Source organism: Pteropus vampyrus, unplaced genomic scaffold (assembly GCF_000151845.1).
Source record: "Pteropus vampyrus isolate Shadow unplaced genomic scaffold, Pvam_2.0 Scaffold334, whole genome shotgun sequence".
NCBI lineage: Eukaryota > Metazoa > Chordata > Mammalia > Chiroptera > Pteropodidae > Pteropus > Pteropus vampyrus.
Window position 1 is genome coordinate 1,417,606 of NW_011889115.1, and position 27,260 is coordinate 1,444,865.

Below are 27,260 nucleotides of genomic sequence, written 5' to 3' on the forward strand. Positions count from 1 at the left end.
GCGAGAACAGAAATTGAACAAATATACATGCATAAATGCATAATTAAAATTGTGATATGTGTTAGGAAGAAATATAACAGAATGCTATGTGAGAACATAATGGGATAAATCTAATTATGAATGGATGGATAGGAATGCCTTCTCTGACCTGAGGTTGATAGGAACCAGCCAGGTATAGAATAGAAGAAAGAGTAAAAATAGTAGAGAGAATAGCATGTATGAAATATTTGAGGTGAGAAAAATACAACTGAGTTTTATGAAATTCAAGATAGTCTTTGTGGCTGGAGTGTAATGAGTGAGGATGCAATGTAGCATCAGATATGGTTGGAGAGACTGGTAGAGGCTATAATCAAAAAGACCTGCAGACGACATTATGGAAGTGAGATTTGATTCTAAGTGCAATGGGACGGCATTAAAGGGTTTAAGAATATTTCACACAGATAATTCTGGCTGTAGTATGAATGGATGGGAGGGAAACTGAATGAAAAGAGGAAGACCTGTTGGGAGGCTGTTTTAGAAGTCCAGGTAGGAGATAATAATGACTTGGATTAGTGTGGAGGCTGACAGAATAGAGAGAAGGGATGGGTTCAAGATATATATTTGCTTTTATGCCAAATATAATTATGGACAAATAAAAATAACTAAACTGGAAAATGTAGTTTGAGGCAGAAATAATGCAGTTCAAATTTTACTTCTTTAGAGAACACTTTGCTTATATTTTTAAGTAAAATTTTGTGTGTCTTGGCAAGTGCCAAATTTCTTCATTGAGTTATTCTCAAAATTTTATGATCTAAAATTTTGTCCGAAAATGGATATTAATAATGTGCTTACCAAATTTATATTAAGTGGAATTTATGATAGTATTAAATAGTTTTAAATTTATAAATATGTTATATATTAGTCTAAAAGAAATCATTCTTTCTGAAAATGTTTTCAAACTTTCACTCTCTTTTGATATTAAGCATTGCTTTCCACTGGACCCTTTGTGTATTCTGAATGTCTGGAAGCCAAAATATTTTGTTTTAACTCACACTCTATAGTATTTCCCAGCTGTGTACTTATACGGTATAATAAAAGGATTTAACAAATGGGAAATAGCAGCTGCATTTGGAAATTCCCTTTGTGCTCCCTTTTCATTCGATAGATTCAATACTGTGTACTGTGTAACAACTATAACATCAGATCTGTAATGACTTATATTGCAAGTATCGTCACAAAACAATTTTTTCCTTTCAGGAAAGAAAAACAATAGAAGGATTTTAGGTTTCTGGGCCATCCTGCAAACCTACATATTATGTGTGCGTGCGTGTGTGCATGCGTGCGTGTGTGCGTGTGTGTGTGTGTTGGGGGGGGACTGTGACTAAAATAAAATTTAATAAATTTTTACCTCATTCTACTTTCAGATAAATATGAAGTCCAAAAGAATTATTATGAAGTTAAGTGAAATTTATAGTTTTCCTCAATGGATCATATCTGTTACTATAATTGAACCCCATAAAATAGTTGTGGGGAAATAAAATTTAAAAGGAAGTCTAGAAAACAACAACAAAAAGTGTATCAACACCTATTCAGTTTCCATTGTTATTTACTTTCTGTGATGGCCTTCACTCAAGAACTGTTAGAAGCAGGCACTACAAGTTTCTTATCTACTGGGTTCAGGAAGGGTTTTACTTTGAAATATCAAGACCACAGAGGACCTTTTCTGTAAGAGAGGGTAAAGACAAAGCAGAGAAGTTCTGCTAATCCGTACTTCCTGATTAGAAAAAAAAATCTTTATGTGTTAAAATTCTGATTATTTTGAGGTGGCACTCTAACAAAATATGAGACCATGCAGTTTCAAACAAGAATTCATTATGGCATAAGCAAAGAAGGAGAATAGAAACTTTAGAGGTCAGCATTCAAAGACCAATTTGAGATTAAAAAAATTTTAGACTCTGGTTTCGGTTACAATTACTTATATGACACAAAAATGTTCACTTTTAAATTTAGGGTGCTGTGTTAATTAGTAAGATCCATTCAAAGACTGAAAAGTTAGTGTAAATAAAAATCCACTGCCCCTCACTATGTACAATCACTGCCAGTGTAGCAGCACCTTTTTCTGTGGAGGAATATTGACACTGTCCCCTGAAATATGTTTTTGTTCCCACTAGGGATGAATTGTTAGGCAGGAATAAATTCACATAATTTTCTTATGGAAAAAAATGTATAGTGTATTATTCTTTTTAATGTTAACAAGCATAGATGAACATTTTGTGGTAATGTTTAGTGAGTGGCATATATTGTGTTGTAATGATTATCTACTAAAGATTGCTTGAGTATATAGCACCTACTAAGTTCCAGGCACAGGGACTTTCTTGGGAATAAGAAAGATAAGATCCCTGCTATCATGGAACTTAATTTTTAGTGGTATAACAGACAATAAAGAAGTTTCACAGAGTGAGACAATTTCAGACAATAATAAGTGCAATGAAGAAAATTGAATAAGAAAATGTGACCGAGATGACTACGTTAAACAGTCCAGGGAAGGTCTTTTTGAAAAGATGACATTTGAGTTGAGGTTAGAATAATGAGGAGCCAAATATGCAAAAAATTGGGGAAGACACCTAGCTAGAATATATAGTAAGTGCAAAAGCCTTTTGATTAGTGTATTTGAGCAACAGAAAGCAACAGAGTGACTCCAGTGGAATCGGTGAGGGAAGAGACGGGTATGAGATAAAATCAAGGAGGCAGGCAGGTGACAAATACTATGGGGTATTCATAGGCTACAGTGAGATGTTTGGACTTCACTTCAAGTGCAAGAGGAAGATTTTAATCAAGAGACTAACATGATTTGATTTATGTTTTTAAAAGATCACATTGGCTGCTGAGCAGAGAATGGGTTGTAAGAGATAACACCAGAAACAAGGTCACCTATTAGGAGAATAATTGCAGGGCAGGTGAGAGTCTGATAATAAGTGGAAGAGTGAACAGTTAGGGAGGTTATCTTTTGCGGAGTTCCCATAGATTCTGAAGAAGACAAAATTCACACAGAAGGTGAGGAAAATATTTTAAGTAATGAACACGTGGACAGAAATTTAGTCAGGAATGAACAGGAAATGAAATTACTGAGACCAGGGAGAGAATAAAGGGTAGACTTGCTCCTGGACAGAATGGTCCCATGTGAGGACAGACACTTTTTATCTAAGAGGAAACTATTTGCAGGTAACATCTGGGGTAGGCCATGGGGATGTGGGCAAGGTACCAACAGTATCTCTTTCAAGATCCAAAAGTGGCAACCAGATTGTAAGAGGGATCTGAATATGTGTGCACTTATATGTATCCTTATTTCGATACGTACTTCAAGTCAAAATGGGATTACATGCATCTGGCTTTTACCTACTAGTCTGATTAAGTAGAAATAACCATGCTAGACTTCCAGCCCCAGAATATCAGAACTCCTTATTTTGGAGACCTAATCAAATTCTCCCAAGTGTGTTTTATCTTCAAGAAAAGTTTTTAAAATAAAAGTTTTTCTGCTATAAACAAAAGATGTCAGTAATATTCTTTATTGTAATTGAAATAAAATGATAATAGGAGTGTTGAGATATTTAATAAATAACTGTTGGGGACAATACTTTCTTGCTTGCAAACAATATGTCCTCTGCCTTTCTTGCTTTCAGTCCAATGAAGTTGCTAATCAACTCTGGTGAGTTTTATGTAGTTCACTTGGAGTCATAAAAATTGTGGTGTGGACTTTGTACCATTTCTGGGAATGGAGCTGTTTTCATTACATGATAATATAGTCCAGGAATTTTAAGTGAGGATTTAATGCTTCTCAGCCATGCTTTATGTTGCGATAGACTTGTAGAGGATTTCTAATTTCGTTGCCTTTTAAAAGATTTTGAAAATTTGAATTGTTGCCAGTTTTTGGTAAGATTTAGTCATTTAAGATATCAGGCAGCACCCAAGTGGAATTTATTTCCTCACTTTTATTGAGATTGTACTTTAGAAAGTGTAGTGAAACCCATTAGTTCACTTGGTCTTAGCTACTTTATAGTCTTAACAGCTAGGGGAAGGTTTATGAGCATCTTTTTGGTACCTTACTAGTCTACAAAGCACTGGAAAAAAATCATAAATTAGCAAGGTTTAGACTTTTAGAGAAATTTAGTCACTACTTCTTTGTTTTAGAATGTTGGAAGGTCATTTAATTTAAGTCAAATTCAAACCTAGGCTTATGGTGACAAGTGAAAATGTCCATCTTTCCCCCTGTGTCATAAAACAGCATTCTCCAGGAAGCTCTGTGGGAACTTTCTCATTTTCTATAAATTTGAAACTGTATTAGCATCCAGTATTGTCTTTTTTTTGAAATGTAATGAGAGAAATTTACTTAAAATTCGAACCAAAAAATAAAACCATATTTTATTGCATGACATGGGTACCGAAATGGACAACTAATGTTGTCTGATGTTAACACATCGATCACCTTTATATTTTCGTACCATGGTTATGTGCACTGTTTCATTCCTACTATTAAAAAATGCTATTTTAAAAAAAGTTCCAAAATGTGGGTTTTATAAGGTAAACAGAATGATTACTAGTATGCCACTTGGAAATACCTTGATGTTTATGAAAATTTGAGTTATTTTATCCTTATTGTTAATGATATAATACACCTTTCTAAATATACTTTTTGGAAATTTTTTTTTTACTTACCTATCATATTATCAAAATTTTTATCAAAAGTAGAAACATTAACATGCTCTGTTATAGATGGCGTTTTTCCCTCTCAGACATTGAAGAATCAGGTATGCATGCTGATTGACTCTCTAGTCATTAACGTGCGGTTATGTGGGCTGCACATCGAACACCTGCCAAAAATATAAAAATCCAGTACTTTGCTACATCTGTGCAGAGACTTTTTGCATTTCTTCTGTATTTTGGCAGTTTAATGAAAATCAGACCCTAGTGTCTTTTTTTTCAGTGTAATATAATTGTGTATACAAATTGTATTCTAGGAGACAGAATATGCCGTGTTTATTTTAATTTAACTTTTCAGGTTGTATAAGACTTACTAACTGGGGTTTGTAGAGCACTGACTATAACATGAATCTCTTAAGAAACTCCGTCACTGACATTCGCTTAAAATTTACAACATTCCTTCATGTTCATAAGGATTATCTTTTCTGGGATTCAACCAGTTTTCCCCTAATTTGCTTCTTTTTCTGTGATACCTTTATCTCTCATAAATATTTTGTTTTCATTTTTTTCACCAATATGCTGCTAGTGTACACCTCATAGTGATGCCAGGGCTTCTTCTGTGGTTTGACTTTTCCTGTCTACTGTCCATATTCAAATAGTCCTTCATGACCAAAATATAGCTTGGGCTCTATAGTATTACCAGACACTTAAGGAAAGTCACCTTTTGACAATTATTTAAAATAAGACTTGATTACTAATAGAAAATCTGGTACGATCTCGTCTAGCAGAACAGTTAGATTGAGTAGGCCTATTCACTTAGCTTTTATTTTCTTGAAGGATCCAAATGGCATTTAAACATAGTAGTTTTTTTTTTAATAGGCTTCTTATCATAATTGGTCAGTGTTAATCAATGAAAGCTGATCTCAGGACACCAAAGCAGTTAAAGCAGAACTCCAAAAGAATGTTTTAGCCTATAGGTGTTTCTAATTAATGTATACTTTCTTATTCAGAATTTTTTTCTTGCCCATTGGTGATCTGGGTACATCATTATAATGAAATATGATAAATGGAGTAATGAAATAGGCACATTTCTATAATGCTTTTAAGCAACATGTTGTAGAAAGTATAATGTATATATTATATACCATGCATTTACATGACTAATTTGAACTTTTCAAGATTAGCATGAGATATGAATCTTAAGATTCTTCTAGATCAGCACGAATAAGATGGTTATGCTTGGATAGAGACTATATTTCTTTAGGGATTGTATTTTCACTCCTCCATATCTACCTTCTTACTTCAATTTGGAGAGAGTTGTTTTCCATAAAGGTAACTTTAACATAATGAATTCTGCTCCCATCAGAATGATGGGATGAGATTGAAAGGGCTCTCTTTGATTATTGAGTCAAAACACCTGCATTAAACAGGAAAGCCCCTACTCTGTTCCTTCCATGAACATATCTAATTTTTCTTAAACACATCTAATGAATGTGCCTTAATTACCTTGAGATGCAAATTATCCCACTGTTTGATTGTCCTCTGCAATAAGAAGTTTTCCTTGCTTTCTAAGAGAAATGTAACCTTTTTAAAGAAGAACTTCAAGCTATTATTCTTTTTGTTAGTATAGCTTTCAATGTGATGACATATTTATTTTTTATACTATTAACCTTCTAAATATTATTTTTGTATTCCTATGTTCCCATGACCTCTAGGCATTATTTTTCTACATGATGCAAATTGAGTTCAATAATATAGCTCTTTGTAAACTACATTTTTAAATCCAAAGTATAAATTACAAACCTTTCCTAATAAAATTTTACAATCAAGTAAAAATTAGAAATGAATATTTATGCATTTCATTTATCTTCTTTATATTTCATTAGCATGCTAGAAAATGGGAAACATTATTTAATAGAATGATTGAAAATTATTTTGTAAACTTTTGCTGTCATTATAATTTAACTCTGATTTGTTTTCACTGCCAGTGTACTGAGACTACGTAGAATTCAGTATTCTCAAGTTCATCAAACTTCTGGGGAGAAATGTGCCATCATTCAAGCGTAGATAGATTATAGTGGTATGATAGAAGTGATTCATTTATGTAGAAACACAAAGATTGGAACATTTTGGGTAATTACTGTTATTTAGGAACTTTTTGGTTAGTTTCAGGGGGTAAATTGGTAGCTTTTTACACAAGCCCTGGGTTAGTCAGGATTAAGCTAATGTAATCCATGAACAAATTGAGAAAATTTTTGCTGTTGTATTTAGAGTTAATATTTGGCCTTCAGTTATATTAACTTATTTTGTACCTGGTATGCTTCTACCAAAGAGACCTCTTTCATTTTTTTTATTTTTATTCTCACATTGGTATGTTTTGTATGTGAAGTTGATTATAGTTTATTTATTTTGCTTTCTGAAATTGACAGTAAGATTAGTGTCCAGCTCTCCTTTTGGCTACTGTTCTCTTGAATCCATGAGGAATGACATAGTTGGGCAAGGAATCAATCTGCATCTGAGTATTTGAAAGTTAAGAGAGAAAAATAAAAATTCACACCTTCTATCTCCTCGACAGAGAAAGTGTGGCTTCTGTGATTGTAACTGATCCATTAATTCGAAGTTGTATGTTGCTTTCCGGTAGAGCAACGCACAGCTTCCAGACATTGGGGGCACCTGATGACTGAATTAGACTTCTGTTTCCTGCTTTGTGGTAATTTGGTGACATTTTTATGCCTAGCTTTTCTTTTCCTGGAAATGTAGATAGATGATAGATAGATGATAGATGCTGATAGATAGATAGATAGATAGATAGATAGATAGATAGATAGATAGATAGATAGTTGTTGTATAAGCAACACACCCTCTGAGAAATCATTTTGTTTTTATTTGTACTATTTCTATCTGTAAAAACCTAAATCAGAGAGCTAGAGATGTTATTTAATAATTTCTGGATAACAAAGAGTTTCTTGGTAAGCCATTGTATATATTGCACATATTAGAAGGAAATTTGAAGGATTTTGTGGTGGATTTCTCAAAACAGGGAACATTACTGGACAAGAACCCAGTGAGAGGAGACTGTTATGCTCACGTAGTGGCCGTGAGTGCTCAGCTTATATGACATACATAGCAATCTGCTCTCTAGTCATTCTTCTCTAGGCAAATTAGGCCATGAAAGGACTTCACTGTTAATAGAACAGAATATGTATTAAGGAACAAATGGGTTTAACAGACCTTGATTGGCCTCTGGGACTTTTTAATGTTAAGATTTTTGAGGTATGAAGAGCATACTCTGAACTATTTCTGGAACTCCAGCCTCTTCATTTTAAAATAAATACTCAAAACGTAGGTAAATATTACATCAATATTTGCTTATGGGGGTCTCAATATTACCTCTTTTCCTAATGACTCCCAACTACCTTGCTGTTTTTCTAAGAGGTTTATATCCTGTTTTTACTGAAGCTACTGTGATACTCTTGAATGATTGTAGATCCCCCTCCCCCGCAATGGCCCCAGTTTCTGTCTTGAATTAGGGACAAGTTTCCTAGAAAATGGATTAAACAATATTTCAATACATTACTTGTGTCATACTACAAGCATACCTTTTCCCTACCAACACTGAGCTAGTGTCATACAAACAGGTCCCTGGTTCCTTGGCTCTATTTTCCAGGCTCTTTTCCTGTTCTGGGTAGAGGGTAGGGAAATTTTTTACTTTGCCTCCTTTTGCTTCAGTTTCTTTCTTCTGATATCTGGAGTTTGTCCACTAACTCAAAGTTCTCTTCATTGTTTCTTATTTGGATGATGCTTATGCATAATGTGTTCCTGATGATCGGACTGATATCTGGATTCTGTAATGTACATATAATTTAAGCTTCCACCATAGTTTTCAGATCACTTAAAGCATACTAGCTGTTTGGCTGATTAGATATAAAAAATATACGGTTAATGTTTTAAGTGCACTGGTGCCTCTCACTTGGAGAACAAAAGAAAACAACTGTAACAGAGGAGAGCACGTGGATGATAAACTTGACAGTAAAGTAGTTACCTCTTAAAAAAAGCTCTATAGAATCATTTGAGATTCTCCATGCATAAAAAGTTATTCTGGAAGAACTCATTCAATTATACTTGTCTAATTTCTGCATAATCATACCCCTTCCCTAATGCCTTAAATTGTAAAACAACAAGAAAAAACCAACAAACAAATAAACAAATAACCAACAAAAACATTCTTTTGATTCAGTGGAAGTATTTTCCCTGGTGTTATTTAAAGGAAACAATTTAGAGGAGAGGATGTTACCTTATAGAAAGCCTATATTCATCTCTGCCACTAATTTGCTCTGTGACTTTAGAAAAGTCACTTTATATCCCCTGACTTTACTTTTCACTCAACTCAAAAGTGAAAAATTTGAACTATAATTACCATCTCTTGCTATTTCTAAATTTCTTGGTATCGAGGTAAAATTTGTCTTAGCCAATTCAACCTAGTCTGGTAACGTTATTTAGGTTGAATGTCATATGATAATTTAAATACTAATGAATTGCCAGATAAAAGTAACTGTCTGGAGTTGGTAGGCACATGAATCAGTGAATAGGTGAACCTTGATAATATGTTGCTTTGTGTTTTGGAGAATTCACTATCAGATCAGCCTGCCTTAAAGCTCTTCTTGCTGTCCACTATGAAAAAGTTATATTTTCATCTATGAAGCTGCCTGTCTTACGGCATTGTATCTTTAAAGTATATATACCCTAAGGGGGTGAATGTGTGCCTTAATTCTTTGTTGTTTAGACAATATTGAGCACATTCAGTTCAGGGTACTGCTCTTTAAGAGAGATAGAGAAGCAAATTGGAATATACATAAGGGAGAATGATCAGGAGGCTGAATCATGTCTTATGAGGAAGAAATGAAGAAAATAGGGATATTTTACCTAGAAAAAGAAAAGATACAAGGGTACTATAATAGCTGTGTGTATGTTTTGAAAGTGCTACTGTTCTAGTATTTCCATGGAATGAAAATATTTCCATGGGTTTAAGGAGTAGGATTCTTATTCTTATAAATAAGAATGTTTGACAACTCTCCAAAGATGGAATAGTTTGCTTTGAGAGGTACTAACTGTTCAATTAGTGGAGATGTTTAAGGAGAGGCAAAAAAAACTTACTTGTCAGGGAAGTTGTAACAGCCACCATCACTACTACCACCACCACCATCAATTAATGAGCACTTACTATTTAATTTTCATAACAACACTATGAGGTAGGTTCTATACTGCTGTTATTATCACTCCCATTTTATAGATGAGGACATTAAGGCACAGAAAGTTTATCTAACTTGTCTGGGGTTGAATGGGAGGTAGATGGAAAAGCTAGATGGGATTTAACTAGAAAATCTGGCCCAGAGAGCCTACACTTTATTAGCTACTATACCACATTTTCTTGCGCAGGAGGTTCAAGTACTAGATGGGTTTGAGCAATTGGATTTTTAAGGACCTTTGAATCTTGAGATTTCTATATGTGAGGCTGATAATATATAGATGGTGCAAGGCTTTTCTATGTGCTTGTCTTGACAAGTGTGGGGACTTTAAGTATTTTTTTTCTATATTTACTCTGTTCACAACATTTACTTCCATTTTATTAAATATTATTGTGATTAGGCCATTTAAAAAAACTTTTGTCATGTAATTTTTTTCTTTGAATCAAAACAACTTTTTAAAAACTGGCTTTTTCTCCTTAGACTTTAGGAATTATGACATTTTAGCAAATATTGGTAACAAATCTATATTCTCACACATCATGAATAATTTATTGTTATTAAACAATATAGTAAATAGTATAAAGTGGCAAGATGTTATTCTAACTTTAAGAATGCTATGTAAATTTAATATATTCTACTAAGTATTAGTTTTGATAAAAGAGAAAAATAATACACTTTATTTCACTATTAGAGCAAATGATACTTTTGTCAGAAATAAATTGTTGGTAATTGGAACCAAACTCAGTATTTTCATTTATGCAAGCTTTTTTTAAACCAATGCTTTTCCTTAAAATATGTCACATTAGAGAAAAACATCCTTTTCCCTCTGAGAAAGAAACTATAAATGTTAGCGATATAGTTTTCAGCATATTAAAAAGGTTAGGTTCCTTTGTTAGCAAGAAGTTATTGAAACCTAGATTAGGTAAAGGTTTTTCTGTCATCACCCAGTAACACTATAATAGAATGCCTCTCATATAGCACAGTCACAAGCAGCTTTTGGTTCATCCAAAAAAAAAATGTTTAAAGTGGGAAATCAGAAAAAGCAGTACATATATGATATATGTATAATAAACTTAGTATGTTAATCACTGACATGGTCGAGTTGCCAGTACATAGTGATTTACAACAAACAAAAACTCTTAGTTGGTTTTATTATTGTTTTTAATTTCTTTACAGACATTGCTTTCCTTAATTCCTTTCAGCAAAAGACTACCAGGAACACATCTGTAGTTAAACAAATGGGTTTCTTATTTATTGCAGTAGGGAGAACACACACCATAAAGAATCATAGAGTGTCTCAGTAAGAGAGTTCAAAAGAACAATTTTTAGGATTTGGGCTTTGTTTTAGTGATTTTGGGTAGGATCTAAGGAAGCTGAGGTTTGCTATAGATTGGGAGATGTCAGAAATCAGGAACAAATCTGTGATTGGATATCTCAATAAATCTTATCTTTAGGGAGGACAGACTACAGTGAGGATAAAGCTGTAATTAGAGATGCAGTATAACTAAAATGAAAAAGCAAAACAAAAGTGACTACATAAAATGCATAAGAATGAAGACATTTAAATCATCTTTGCTAATGAATGGGTGGAGGAAAGGGTAAGAGAGGATAATATTCTGTCCTTACCATTAGATAGGGTAGTAGGAAGGGAAGTTGATTTATGCAGCTGCTTAGAGAGTGCATTTCCTAGTTATTTCTCCCAACTTCAACGACTTCTACCTGTATATGAGTTTCAACTTTATTATTATATAGGGCAAGAATTTCATTCCTAGTCAGGAATGGTCTCTGGTCTATGGTCTGTGACTTTCTCAGTTCCTGACATCTCATCTGACTTTTGTAAACTCAGCCCACTGCTCTCCTTTCCTTGCAGTGTGGCTGCCCATTCACATTCACATTCACATTCCTGGTCTAGATGCAGCAAGCAACCCAGATGAATCAGAGCAGTAGTGTTCTGTAGCTGCTCCTGGACAGAATGGAGATAATCTATGTGCAGTTAGGTTAAGTGGGAATTGATAATATCTCTAGAAAAATCCAATTACAAGTGCCAAGGTCACTGGAGCTTTGTGAGAGGCCGGATCTTGGTGGAATTAGTTTGGGATGACTTCATGAAGAAGGTGATTTTTTGAGCATTGATATTGAAGAGAGTAATGTAGTCTAGTATTTATTATTCCACTTAGATGAGTGGGTATAAATAAAAACCTAAAAATGGTGCCAATGGTTATCATGACTGTATTTTCAGAATTAAAAATGGAAACAAAGGACAATTAGACAAAGAACTTTTGAATTTAGTAATAAAAGTAGTTACCATTTTTTGAGTACTTATTTGATAGGCATTGTCCAAAATACTTTATACATTATTCATTTTTCACAGCAACTATTTGAGAATATAATTATAACTAGGCTAGATTAGAAACAGTGAATTCAGCTTTAATTTGGCTCTCTCTGGGGACATGCAACTTTGGAGGCCTGAACTGCCATGCAAGAAATCCAGCTAGTTTGATGCCAACATGCCAGAGAGAAAACATCATGTGGAGAGATCACACACAGATGGAAGAGATTGTCTAAGGAACCCCAGACTTCAGCCCTGAGCTTTTGAAATGTTCACATCTGTGAGTAAAAAAGTCTTTGAGATGACTCCAACCTTAGCCACTGACTTAGCAATAACCTCACGAGAGACCTTGAGGCCGAACCAGCCAGTCCAGATGCTCCTGAATTCCTGATCCACAGACACCATAAATGATAATAAATGATTATTGTTCTGTTAAGCACTGAGTTTTAGGGTGATTTTTATACAAAAACAGATGACTAATTTTATTTATTTATTGTCATTTGTATAACAACAGGTAACTAATTTTATTATAGCCCTGTGGAATGGAAAAAGCATCAGATATGATATCAGAAAACCTGCTTTTATATTTTAGCTCTGGCAGTTCTACCTATGTGACATGGGGGGAGCCATATAATTTCTGGATGTTACTTTTTCCCTGCTGAAAATGAAGATGCAGAATTTGATATTTAGTTTTGGGCAATACATTTTTAGAACAATACCTGGAGACTGGAGTGTATCAGAGGAGAAAGACAAAGGGTCTGGAAAGCATGGCAAATGAGAAATGAGTATAGAAACTGGAGGAGTTTCACCTAGAAAAGGACTCTTAATTCTTTGAGCAATTCTAATATGGAAGAGAAAGGGAACTGATTTTGGGTATCTTTTGAAGGCCAACAAGAAACAAGAGATGATAATTATAGGGGTCTAGATTTTAGCTGATACAGGATTCCCTTTTAAATAATTAGATTTATTAGAAAATGTTATTTGAGAGCCTTTAACTACAGAAGTACCAATGAACGAAAGCTTGGTTGTTTTTTCTGGGTTTAGTACAGGGGGACTAAAAAATGTAGACATCTTCAAGAAGGCCAAACTATTCTCTTAAAATTATTTTTATTTTTCCTCCAAGTATCTCTTTATAAAACATTTTTGCTTTTCATATTGACAGTATGTTCATCATTTATAAATTAGAAAACGAAGATAAAAAAAGAAATAAAAATTACCAATAATATCACCATTTAGAAATCGCTATAAATACTTTAGTATATATCTTCCTAGTTTTTTTGTGTGTGTGTGTGTGTGTGTGTGTGTGTGTAGCAACATTTACCCTTATGCACGCATATAACAAATTGACATTGCTAAATACTACAATATATCCTTTTTTTTATTTAATGTGTTTTTCCTTGTAATATTTTTTTTTGGTATTTATAATAAGCCTTGAGAATAGTATTTATTTTCTCATTAAAAGTGTTATTATGATATAACATTTGAAAAATATAGAGAACTTCCAAAAGAAAATAAAAACTACCTGTTATCTCAGTATTCAGAGGACCATTAATTTTATTGGATATTCCAGTGTCTTCTCTAAATAATTTTTTCTTAAAAAATGTATATTCATGTTTCTCACTACCATACTTTTCACTAACATGAATATTCCCACATGTCATTAAATTTTCTGCAAAAATGTGATTTTCAATAATTTCAAATTACTCTACCATAAGTATAAAATCATAATGCCTACAAATAATCCCTACAATTGGACATGCAAGTTGCCTTAATTATTCCTCACTATAAACAACACTATATTCAACACATGCAATGTTATTAATGGCCATGTGGTATTCCATCTTTTATTGAATGAATACCTTATTTTTTAATATCTCCATTTTCATTACTTTGCTTACATAAGAAATCCTGTAAGAGCAAATCTTAACCCCTTAGCCTAATTTTTTATTATTTTTGACATATTTGGTGAGTAGTTGTTTCAACTTCATCAGCCAACATTTGTTTGATGCTTTGGTGGCATATGGAAGAAGCATGAGACATGGCCCTAATCCTTTAGAGTTAAAATTTAACTGCAAATGTTAACTAATACATGAAAAATAGTAATGAATAATTTATTCTAGTATATTATTAAATGCATAGTTCTGATTAAGTGATTCAGTGTGTGGTTTGTGGGTAAATAAGAGGATAGTGAGGTCCAGTATAGTCAGAGGATTTTAAGGATGAAGCGCGTGTGATCTGAACTTTGAAGGGTGGGTTGAGTGTATAGTCAAAGAGAATTCTAGGGGGAAGGAACAAGACAAAGGCTCAAAAACTGAGTACATGTAATATATAGTCACAGTAGCATGAGAAGGCTAATTAAGTTGAGCGTCCTTTTAATACTACCGCTGAGCTACTAGTTTTGAATAACACCTGAAAAATTGGAGCAATATTTAGTTTAATGTTTTTTTTTTCAGTTTTATTGAGATATAATTTATGTATAACATTGTATTAGTTTAAGGTGTGTAACATAATAATTTGATATATATATATATATATATAGTGAAGTGATTATGACAGTAAGTTTAGTTGAGATCTATTACCTCACATTTTTTTTAAATTGAGGTATAATTGACACATGGCATTATATTATTTTCAGGTATACAACATACTGATTCAGTATTTGTGTATATTACAAAATGATCACAGTAAGTCTAGTTATATCGTAGATACATATGTTTCATTTTTAATATTTACTTTTCTATCCCTTCAGATACAAAAACGTCTTAATGAAATATTTTTAATTTGTGAAAATTGCTTTCTTTTCTAGAAACTGTCTAATAACTTTTTTTTGTACTATTGGGTTCTTTTTCAGTCTTCTACATATAATTTTTGTACTGTGTTTGATTTCCAGTGAAATGCTCTTTAGATAATCTGAATCAACATTACTTTAGTCTTTGTATTGGGACTGAGATTCACTTAAATAATATTTTGAAAATTTTCTTCACTGTTAGGTTTGTTTGGGCCACTGAGGTTAGGGGTTAAGAGAAAACAAATTTATAGTAAATTTCCTTTGAATGAATAATGCTACTCAGTGCCCCATATGCTCTGTCTGCTTATTGTGATGTTCATATGTTCAGTTATGTTATACAGTAGTTGTTTTCACAGAAAGGTCAAAAGAAAAGCAATCTCCCTTATGTTTTTTTTATAAATGATAACTAACCAGGCTTCTTAAAATCATTCATAATTATATCTGCATTATAACATTAAGGCAAAGCACATTTATTTTATTGTTTTCTTAGGAATCTGAGTTTCTTAAAGTGGGATGCATCAGAATTAAAGGACCTGTGTATCAGACTCACTTGGGATGTTCAACAAAATTCATATTCCTGGGCCCAACTCTTTGGGGTATGGGAAGAGGTGAGGGAATCTGCATTTTAACATATTTGCCAGGGAATTCTACACATTGAAATTTGTGGAAACTTCAGAGAAACGTTAGGGAAATATCTCAGATTTTTCCACACTTGTGCTGCAATGACATGCATGAAAACTAGATAGTATCATGGGGAATCTTGCCTCAATTGGTATTTCATAGCACCTGTTTTGTTTTTTAAGTAAGTTATCTAACCTTCTAGAAAAAAATTAGAGATCCTTTGTCAAATCTCTTTTTCTCATTTGGCTTTATTGCCTTTTATCCAATGGTAATTTCTTCATTAGAAAGGTGGATTTATATACCCCTTTACTCAGATGAATTGCTGCAGGCTTCCATTCATGAAAGGCCAATGTTTTAGAAAGTTAAAAAGTCAGGGCCAGGAATGGTAAATTTTGCCCCTTTTCATTGTTCCTAAGGATGGTGCTAGCCATTTATGATTTCACTAACTGCCTATCTTGGTGCCTCAGTGACATATTACAAGTCATTCTTGTGGCTTTCATGGAGAAATTATGACTTTTCACTTTTTTGCTCCCTGCTTCTTGATTGTGTTGAGCTACTTTGCACAGATTATGGGGTGGAGAATGGTGTGGGCCATCAATGTGGGAACCATGGTTATTGTCTGTGGTGCAGCATGGCAGTGACCACATTGCCATGAGTAATAAACAAGCAACATAATCTATATAACAAGTAAGTGACATGAATAAATAAGACTGAAATTAGTCCCGAGAGAAAAAAGTGGGATGGTATGGAGCTTAAACTCTTTAAGGAGAATTTAGAGTTGTTCCTCAGGCTGGAGAGCCATGCCTAGCATCTTTCAAGTGATGGGAAAATTTTCTTTTCTGTGGTCAATGGTGAGTCATTTGTAGGTAACCACTGTTGTTTTGACTTGGTCTTTAATCCCTTAGTATTTTTGTTTCTGATTTATAGGCTCTGACATGATACTAGCTTGCATTTGAAATGAAAGCAACTGAAGTATGATTGATCAAAATGGCGATTATCGATTCAAAATGCCTAGGTCACATTTCTGATAGGTACTCTTAAGAGGTCATAATGGCTTTGGCAAACATCTCTCTAGTTTTTGTTTGCACAAAATGAGGAATGAACTGGCTATTTCAAGGAGCCATGTACTAACCGTGACTGGTATCAAAAGGTGACATATTGCAAGTCATTCTTGTGGCTTTCATGGAGAAATCATGACTTTTCATCTTTTTGCTCCCTGCTTCTTGGTACTGTTGAGCCACTTTGTACAGATTATGCATCACTCCAGAGTTATTGTAAACATTAATGAAATACAACATCTTTCCATCGGGAAGGAAAGATCTAGGACCAAGCTGAGGAACAGCTCTTTTTTTCTGCCCTGCCCCATTTATTTTATCTTTTCAGTTCATTTCACTATGAATGTAATGAGCATCTGCTCTGTAACTGGCATTGTGCTAACAATAGGAATAGGAATGCTGAAAAAAATTAAGATTTGGCTCACAATATTTTTTAACAGCTTTGTTGAGATACAATACACATATCACACAATTTATCCACTTAATATGTACAATTCAGTGATGTTTAGCATATTCAAAGACTTCATAACATTCAATTTAGTTCAAGACTCAACATTTTTTACTAAATAATTTCTTAGGTCCAAGGGGATAATCTTCCTTTGCTCCATTCCTAGGTCTGCTCTTTCTGTCAGCATAATGGCACCTACCGTTTATTAAACACCGCAGCTTATGAGCTCATCATTGTGTGTAGCTGCTTTATAAATGTTTTCTCATTATATGCTACCAATAACCCTGAAAATGAGTTTTATTCCTACATTCTATATAATGACAATAATAGCTACGTACCTAGCATATATTGAATACAATTATCTCATTTAACGTATGCAGAAACTTACTTCTCTAGACTCCACTTTTCTCCCCCTTCCCACTAGTTATTAACTCTGTAGCTTTTGCCTAATGCTTCTTCCTCTAGTTCTTGAAGCTTGCTGGGCTTCTTTGTGAAGATGGAGAGAAATATAGGAGCAATTAAGATTTTCAAGCTTCTGACGAGAATCACAAAGGCTAGATGCTTTATTTATTTCACATTTTTTTTTAAGTGGGTAGAAGACTACTTATGCACAGACAGATAAGGTGAATGCAAGACTACTGATGGGCTGTGGCCAAATAATATTTGCTTTGAAGCCCCAGTTCTGATTTAGAGAGATATAAAACATTTTCTTTCTATAAACTTCTGGGTGTTTATTATTTTCAATCTAAGATTTGCTTTTCCTCCTCACAGATAGATCTTAACTTTAACCAGTTAGTTCAATTCTCTGTACTGTGAGGTAATTCTTGTGCAAATGTTTCTCTAATAAACTTGTCCTTTTGTAAAACAAACAAACAAGCAAACATAAAACAAACCATTTTTAAATGCCAGATGAAAAATGTGAGTGACTGTGCCAAAATATCCACAGTAAGAGTAAAGAATTGAGGTTTCTATAACTTTTGACAGATGAATAGCTGGAAAAAATGGTTCTCCCCAAACCCCAGCACACAAAAATATTCAGGTTGGTTAACTTCGTGGCACGATTTAGATATTTTATATATTTTATGGTGAACAATTAACATTGGTTATTGAAGCTAATTTCTCTGCTGGTTCTAAATTCAAGGATAATATTTTTGTGATGTACATATTTTTTAGATTGCAGGAAGACCATTGCTAATAAAAGTGCCAATTAAAAGAAGAATTTTACCAATGCTAATAATAATTGAATCTGAACTATTTTAAATGAAGGGTGTAAATAAATAAGTTGAAGTGTCTGTTTTAAAATTGTTTTGAACTACTTAAACTACTTTCTAATTTAAAAAATAAACAGTTGGAATCTGCAACTTCAAGTTAGTTTCTTTGATAATTCCTTCTTTAATGTTTAGTGTTTTTTAAGCAGAGATAGTTAATATATTTTGTTCATCTAAGCATTATATACTGTTATTCTGAGTTTGGGATTTTTCTTAAACGATATATAAAGAAACATGTGTTCTAATAGTTTTATTTTATTTTGTTTTTCTAGGAGTCAGAGAATAATAAGTTATGTTCCCTATATTCCTTCCGAAATACCTCTACCTCACCACATAAGCCTGACGAAGGGAGTCGGGACCGCGAGATAATGACCAGTGTTACTTTTGGAACCCCAGAACGCCGCAAAGGGAGCCTTGCCGATGTGGTGGACACATTGAAACAGAAGAAGCTTGAGGAAATGACTCGGACTGAACAAGAGGGTATGTGTGGACTTAACTGTCGGGCTTTATTCTTTTAAAGATTCTAGGCCTTTAAAAAAATGAGTGGGATTTCAAAGGCCAAAGAAGTACATAATTTGTACTAGCTAAGAAAAAGTTATTCAGAGGTTTCCATGGTGATGGCAGATTGTGATCCATTAGGAGTGTTAAGCAGATAGCTCTATTTTTGTAAAACTTTGTGCGTTTTATTTCATTCTTTTGATAACAAATCAAGGTTTTTAAACTGACCGTAAGCCTTGCCCTAAAAAAAAAGGTAGTATGGGAATTTTTTCAGCTGCAACTTTAGTTTTAATTTTTCTCCTTTATTTCTTTTTGATAGATGGTGTTTTATTATAAAATTATCAACTGCTTAAAAAGCAAAAAACAAAAAAAACCCCAAAACAATTTATTTCTCATTTTTATATTATAAATTTATAAATACTATTTTATCTCCAAATGTCATAAAATTGAGAGTTGAGGATTTCTAATAATGTTAAAGCTACTGCTCAAGGGAGAAGTGCTTTGACACATGATGTCTACTGCAATACCACATCCACCTTTTCTACTTTATCCACAATAGTCAGTCCACTTATATCCTAAAAACCAGATGAAAGAAGTCTCTTTGATATTTTAAAATTAATCATGTCTAAGTATTTTCTTTCATTTTTATATACAGATTTAGACTTTAATATGTAGGATAATTAATGGTTCTGGTTTTATTACTAACATTATAAGTTAAATTTAGATTTCTGTAGCACTATAGGTAAATGGGGATTTGATATAAGGGATTTTTTGATGTAACTTAATATTTTTCCTTGAGGGCTCAAAAGTTTAAAAAGTTTCAAATTAATTTGTGTGGAAGTTTCAAATTAATTTTTGTGCATGTGTCCATCACATTAACAATTTTTGTAGAAGTTTCTAAACTGTATTACATGCTCCCTTGTCTTACTAACCACATTATGTGGCGCAAAATGTAAATATTTTTTTGATAACTCAGGGTCATGTTGCTGTAAACTATGAACTCCACTACCTATCTAACAATTACGCGCCCCTGGGTAAGTTCTTCAATTTCCCTGAGCCGTAAAATTTAAAACTTGATTTGGTACCAATACCTGACTTGGTAACTCAAACATTTTGAGGATTAACTATAATAATGAATATAAAAGCCTCGTACAAACTCTAAACTACATAAATTTGAGGAATTATCATGATTATCATATTATAAATGTCAGTTGTTTTACCGTGCTATAATGTAATGATGCTCCAGAGATCCCTGAGGTAATTAGGACTGTTTGGCTTTATGGTTATTTCTCTGCAGTTACGAAACTTTGGTTCTTGTGTCTGCTGGGTATAGAAGTAGTTTTCTGTGTGTGTGTGTGTGTTTCTCCTTTTTAAATATCAGGTTGCAGGCTGCTACTTCTTGCTTAGGGGTGAATAATTTCTAATTTTCTCCTTGCATTAATCAAAAATTATGAAATTAGATGATCATGACATTCTGGACTGTATTTAAAATATAAACAAATATGTCTGGGTGAATTGTTGAGAGAGCATGGACATCATGCTGACTCTTCTGGTTGCTCAGTTATATTCTGCATTCTTGGCTATGTTCTAGAATAACAGGCTGCTAGACCAATAGTCTCTGAATGAGATTGTTAGATTACTGTTGATTGTGATTCACCAGAAAGATGGTATTAGTTCTATAAGAAAGTGATTTTCAAAAGACATTAGAGGACTCTTTAAAAATAAAAAATTGATTTTTGATAATTTTTGTGGTCTGGATTGCTTGGGAATCCATTTTTTCTTTTGCAAATAACGGTTTGTTTTCTATTTTTCTTCTTCATTACTGTATGTTATAGATTTGATGGAAGAAAGACACAAGAGACCTCCCATCTAAGAGTCCTTTATCACTATATTCCTACTATTGAAGAATGTTTTTTTATGTACTTTACAGAACTTTGATTGTTTTCTACAGTAATATGTTTTAGGCATCAGAAATCCAGGCATTTTTAGAGTATGTTAATGGACATAATATAGTAAATATAAATATTAAGTGATTAAAAGCATGTTCATCAAACTTATAGATGCCACAAATCTGAAACATGAATATAATGTATGAAAGAAACAAAGCTCAAAAGCTTTGACAAACTGAAAATATGAACTTAAAACTAACCATAAAGATAAATTTTAATAGATCGTATTGTCAAGTCTAGAGGCTGTGACCAAAACTCCTGCATGCACAGGTAATTACTGAAGAAAATTCAAATAGCAGACACATGAATAATAATTTTAAAAAAGCTTATGAGTTTTAGGTGACAGTAAGTACAATAGGGTTATCATGATGAATCTTGCCAAAAAATTACCAGTGCTATCTCAGTCAGCATTACTGTAACAAAGAGGTGGTAGTCCCATTGAACTCTCTGCTTAACTGAATGAATCTGAAGTATTATGTTGAGTTGAGAATTAACACACTTTAAGAGAGATTCAAAAGTATTCTCAGAGGAGAACAATCGACATGATAACAGACACAGAATTATATAATAAGAGAAATGGTTGAAGGAACTAGTAATATTAACCCCAAAGAAAAGAATATTAAAGATGACATGATGGTTGTCTCTAAAGATTAAAGTCATATGGAGGAGGGATTGAATTTATTCTATCTAGCTCCCTGGGGATAGAATGCAGATTAGTGACAAGAAGTTACAAGGAACCAGATTATCGTTTATAATAAGACCAACTATCTAACAGTTGTAGAATATGTATGGGATAATATTCTTTGGAAGGTAATAAATTGGAGGTATGTAGCAATCTTCATTGCATTTAAATAGGGCTATTGTAGAGGGCAGAGGATTGGTCTTTTTCCAAGGTGAAGACTGTGAATTTTTATGAATAATATGCTAATACAATATTCTGTAGTTCATATTATGTTTTTTATAGCCCTAATCAAGAACTACATGGTATCATGATTATTTTTCTATAAGTTTTTCTTCTTTTCTTACAAAGCGCTGTATTGGAACTGAGAGATTCTTACCTGCTTCCTTTTTTTCCCCCCTGTGGATCCCTTTGGTAGTCTAGTGAAATCTACACATTCTTTCTTATTTTAAATGCGTAAAGCAAAATCTATGGAATTACAGAGAAAATGAATTATATTAAAATTTTAAATCTTAAATTTTGTAATATGGTAGAAAGTGCTACTTTGCTATTGCAATAAACAAGAGTTAATTGAAGGACTAAAATATCATAATTTTGAAGTAGTGATAAGTGTAAGTGATTTCTGAGATATTTTCAACAAGTAAAATGTCATATAAATATATTGTAATTTTACTGGTTACGATGTCACAGATACTCTGAAATATTTTGTAGTTTATTGTCTGCATCTATGGTTTGTTGTCTGAATATTTTATGGTTTGTTGTCTGCATTTAAAGGTTAGTGAAAAAGAATTTTTTTTAATATGAGTTCAGAAACCCCCTGAATTCTATAGATGGACTTTTGGAATATGTAGATCTTAGGTTAAGAACTCCTATTCTACATGATCCACTAGGGCATCACTAATAAATAAAAAAAATAGTCTATGATTTTAAAGAGTTTATAATAGGTATAAAACATATACAAAATGAACTAATTAAATGTCTAATATATGATAAATTCCATGAGAGCTATATAGATAAAATGTTATATGAGTTTACAGGATAGATTACACCTGCCTAGGAAGCCATGGGAAGCTTCTATAGGGAAATAGATGTTAACTGGTCTTGGAGAATGAGAGGATTTATATAGGTAGAAATGAAAGGGATACATTTCAGGCAGAAGGAATAGGCAGAGATCTTTAAAATGCCCAATAGTTTAGGTTCTAATTAAAGGAGGTAGAAGAATAGTAGTAGAGTAGAACTATACAAACAGCCAGTAAACAACTCAATGGCAATAAGTATATTCTCATCAACAATTATTTTAAATGTAAATGAATCAAATTTTCCAATCAAAAGATATAGAGTGGCTAAATGGATAAAAATAATACCCATTTATATGCTGCCTACAAAAGACTCAGTTTAGATGTAAGGATATATACACAGGCTGAAAGCGAAGGGGTGAAAAAAGGTATTCCATGCCAATGAAAACCAAAAAGATGCTGGAGTAGCTATTTTATTTCAGAAAAAAAAATAAAGACTTTAAAACAAAGGCTCTAATTAGAGATAAAGATGGGCATTACATAATGATAAATGGGTCAATTCAGCTAGAGGATATAATATTTATGCACTCAACATAGGAAGACCTAAATATATAAAGCAAGCATTAACTGATCTAAGGGAGAAATAGACAGCAATATAATAATAGTAGGAACTTTTTAAATATCCCACTTACATCAATGGATATATTATCCAGACAAAATCAGTAAGGGAATATTAGTCTTAAACAACATGTTAGATTAGATGAACTTAACAGATATACACACAACATTACATCCAAAAACAACAGAATATACATTTTTCTCAAGTGCATATGGAACATTTTTCAGGATAGATCAGATATTAGGTCACAAAACAAGGCTTAATAAATTTAAGAGGATTAAAATCATATTGAGCATCTATTCCAACCACAATGGTATGAAACTAAAAATTAATTACATGAAGATAACTTGAAAATTTACAAATATGTGAAGATTAAACATCATGCTATTGAACAACCAATGGGTCAAAGCAGAAATAAAAAAGAAATAAAAAAATACCTAAGACAAATGAAAATGGAAATGTAACATAACAAAATTTGTGGGATGCAGTAAAAGTAGTTCTAAGCAGGAAGTTTATAGTGATAAATGCCTACATCAAGAAACAAGAAAAGTCTCAAATAAAAACACCTACCTTTAAACTTCAAGGAACTAGAAAAAGAAGGAACAAAGAAGCCCAAAGTTAGTAGAAGGGAGGAAATACTAAAGAGTAGAGAGGTAATAAATAAAATAGAGAGTAAAAAGACCAGAGGGAACATCAATAAAACTAAGAGCTGGTTCTTTGGGGAAAAAAGCAATTACAAACCTTTAGCTAGACTCAAAAAAGAGAGAGGATTCAAATAAATAAAATTAGAATGAAAGAGGAGATGTTACAACTGATAACACAGAAATACAAAAGAGCATAAGAGACTACTATGAACAATTGCATGCCAAAAAATTTAACAACCTGGAAGACATGGTAAATTTCTAGAAACCTACAACCTACCCAGCTTGAATCATGATGAAATAGAAAATCTGAACAGACCAATTACTAGAAAGGAGATCGAATCCATGATCAAACCTCCCAGCAAACAAAAGTTCAAGACCAGATGTCTTCACTCTTGAATTCCACCAAACGTTCAAATAACTACTACTGATCCTTTCAAAAAAATAGAAGAGGAAGGAACTCTTTCAAACTCATTTTGTGAGGCCAGCATTACCCTGACACCAAAACCAGACAAGGGTGCCACAGGAAAAGAAAATTACAGGCCAATATCCCTGATGAAGATAGATGCAAAAATTCTCAAAAAAATATTAGGAAACCAAATTCAACAATATGTTAAAAGAATCATACATCATGATCAATTGAGATTTATTCCAGGGATATAAGGATGGTTTAACATCAGCAAATCAGTCAATGTGATATACCACATTAACGAAGTGAAAGAAAAAATCATATGGTAATCTCAATAGATGCAGAAAAGGCGTTTGACAAAATTCAACATTCATTTATGGTGAAAAAATCTCAACAAAGTGGGTACAAAGAAAATATACCTCAGTTAATAAAGCCCATATATTACAATCCCACAGCTTACATTGTACTCAATGGTGAAAAGCTGAAAGCCTTTTCTATAAGATCAGGAAATAGACAAACAAGAATGCTTGTTTGCATCACTCTCATTCAATATAGTATTGGAAGTCTTAGCTATAGAAATTAGGCAAGAAAAAGAAATAAAAGGCACCCAAGTAGGAAAGGAGGAAGTAAAGATGTCACTATTTGCAGTTGATATGCTACTATATGTAGGAAAACACTAAAGACTCCATGCAAAACCTGTTAGGAGTAGTAAATTCAGTAAAATTGCAGGATACATAATCAATATACAAAAAATTATTGCATTTCTATACATGATTTTGAACCATCAGAAAGAAGAATAAACAATCCCATTTACAATTGCATCAAAGAGAATAAAATACTTTTGAATAAATTTAACCAAGAATGTGAAAGACCTGTGTATGAAAACTACAAGACATAGATGAAAGAAATTGAAGAAGACACATAAATGGAAAAATATCCTGTGCTCTTGATTAGAAGAATCAATATTGTTAAAACGCCCTTACAACCCAAAGCAATCTTTATCAAAATTCAAATGGCATTTTTCAAAATAATTTTTTGAAATTAAAAATTTGTATGGAAGCATAAAAAACCTCAAATATCCAAAGCAATATTGAGGAAGAAGAATAAAGCTGGAGTCGTCATGTTCCTTGATTTCAAATTATATTACAAAGCTACAGTAATTGAAACAGTATGGTATTGGCATATAAACAGACAGACAAATCAGAGGAACAGAGTAGAGAACTCAGAAATAAACCCATGCATAAAGGAGCCAGGAATGTACAATGAGGAAAGGACAGTCTCTTCAATAAATAACAAAAGCAAAACTTAAGTAGGACTATATCACACTCAAAAATTTTTGCACAGCAAAGGAAACCATCAACAAAATAAAAAGGCAACTGACTGAATGTGAGAAAATACTTAAAATTATGTAGGCGCTGTATCCAAAATATATAAAGAGCTCATGAAACTTAATAACAACCAAAAAAAACAAAAACAAAAACAAAAACAAAAAAAACAAAACCCCAAAACAATCTTATTGAAAAAGGGGCAGAGGAACTGAATTTTTCTAAAGAAAACATACAGATGACCAACAGTACATGAGAAGATGCTCAACATCTTTAATCATAAGGGAAATGCAAATCAAAACCACAAGATATCACCTCACACCTGTTACAATTGCTATTATCAAAAAGACAAAAGACAAGAAATTGCAAGTTTTGCAAGGATGTAGTGAAAAGGGAACCCTTGTACACTGTTGGTGAGAATGCGAACCTGTGCAGCCACTATGGAAAAGAGTATGGAGGTTCCTCAAAAAATCGTAAATAGAACTACTATAGACCCATCAATGTCACTTCTGGGTGTTCATCTAAAAATAAAGGTGAAAACACTAACTTGAAAACATATGTGCATCCCCATGTTCATTGGGGATTATTTACAATAGCTAAAATATGGAAACAAACTATATATGGATAGATGAATGGATAAAGAAGATGAGGTGTGTATATACAATGGAATATTATTCAACCATAAAAATAATGAAATCTTGCCATTTGCAACAACATGGATGGACTTTGAGGGCATTATGCTAGGTGAAATAAGTCAGACAGAGAAAGACAAATAACATATGATCTCTCTTATTGTAGAATCTGAACAAACAAACAAACAAGCTCACAGATACAAAGAACAGACAGGTGGTTGCTAGAGGTGGGAGGTAGAGGGGATGGGAAAAATGGGTGAAGGGGGCAAAAAGATAAAAAGAAAAAATGTACAAGTCCTTTAAGAAAATTGTAAAATGTATTGACCTAAAAATATAGATAAATGGAGAGTTATGTCATATTTGTGGATAGCTGGAATTACATCATATTTGTGTATAGCAACACTCAATAATATGATAACCTTAAGTCTTACCACTTTAATCTACCAATTCAAAAAGTTTTCTATAAAAATGTCACAACTGGATTTGTGAGTGTTTATTGGTGGGGTACTTAACAAACTGATTGTAAAATTCATATGGAAGGAAGAGCCATGGCAAATCTGAAAAACAGTAAAGAGAGGGGACCATTCTACTTATCAAAAAAAGTACGTGAAGATACATATGGAATATAAGACTAAAAATGTAGGTTGTGTTCGAATTACAGAGGCCTTTTAATTCTTGGCTAAGGAGTTTGAACTTTATATTGAAGTTTATGGAGGAACCATTGACTATTTTTTAGCACAATAAGGTGATGGATTAGAGCTTTCTCTCAGGAAAGTTAATCCAGTAGCGCTGTGTAGGATGTATGGGAGCATGGAGAGACATTAAGGAAGTTGTTTCAGGCCAGAGATAGTGAGGGCCTAAACTAAGGCAGCAGAAAGAAGAGAGGAGGAAGGGGTGCATATGGAAAAGATATTATAGATTGAATTATTAGGACTTGACATTTAAAAAAGGAGACCAAGAGAGAGGAATGGTTTAAAGGTAGCTCAGAGTTTTTAAACTTTGGGTGCATAGAAGGATGATAATACAATTAATAAAAAAAGAAGTAGAGATGGGAGCAAGG

The 27,260-nt window shown here is 33.0% G+C and overlaps 1 protein-coding gene across 4 annotated transcripts in view; it reads left to right on the plus strand.

The window, feature by feature from the left end:
* The window catches only part of SOX6 (SRY-box 6), a 358,392-nt gene that overhangs the window by 15,949 nt on the left and 315,183 nt on the right, over positions 1 to 27,260 (plus strand). For all 4 annotated transcript variants that reach the window (XM_023522157.1, XM_023522158.1, XM_023522160.1 and 1 more), the window contains exon 3: positions 18,705 to 18,912. In XM_023522157.1, the coding sequence (XP_023377925.1) occupies positions 18,705 to 18,912 (208 nt within the window). The remainder of the gene's footprint in view (positions 1 to 18,704; positions 18,913 to 27,260) is intronic.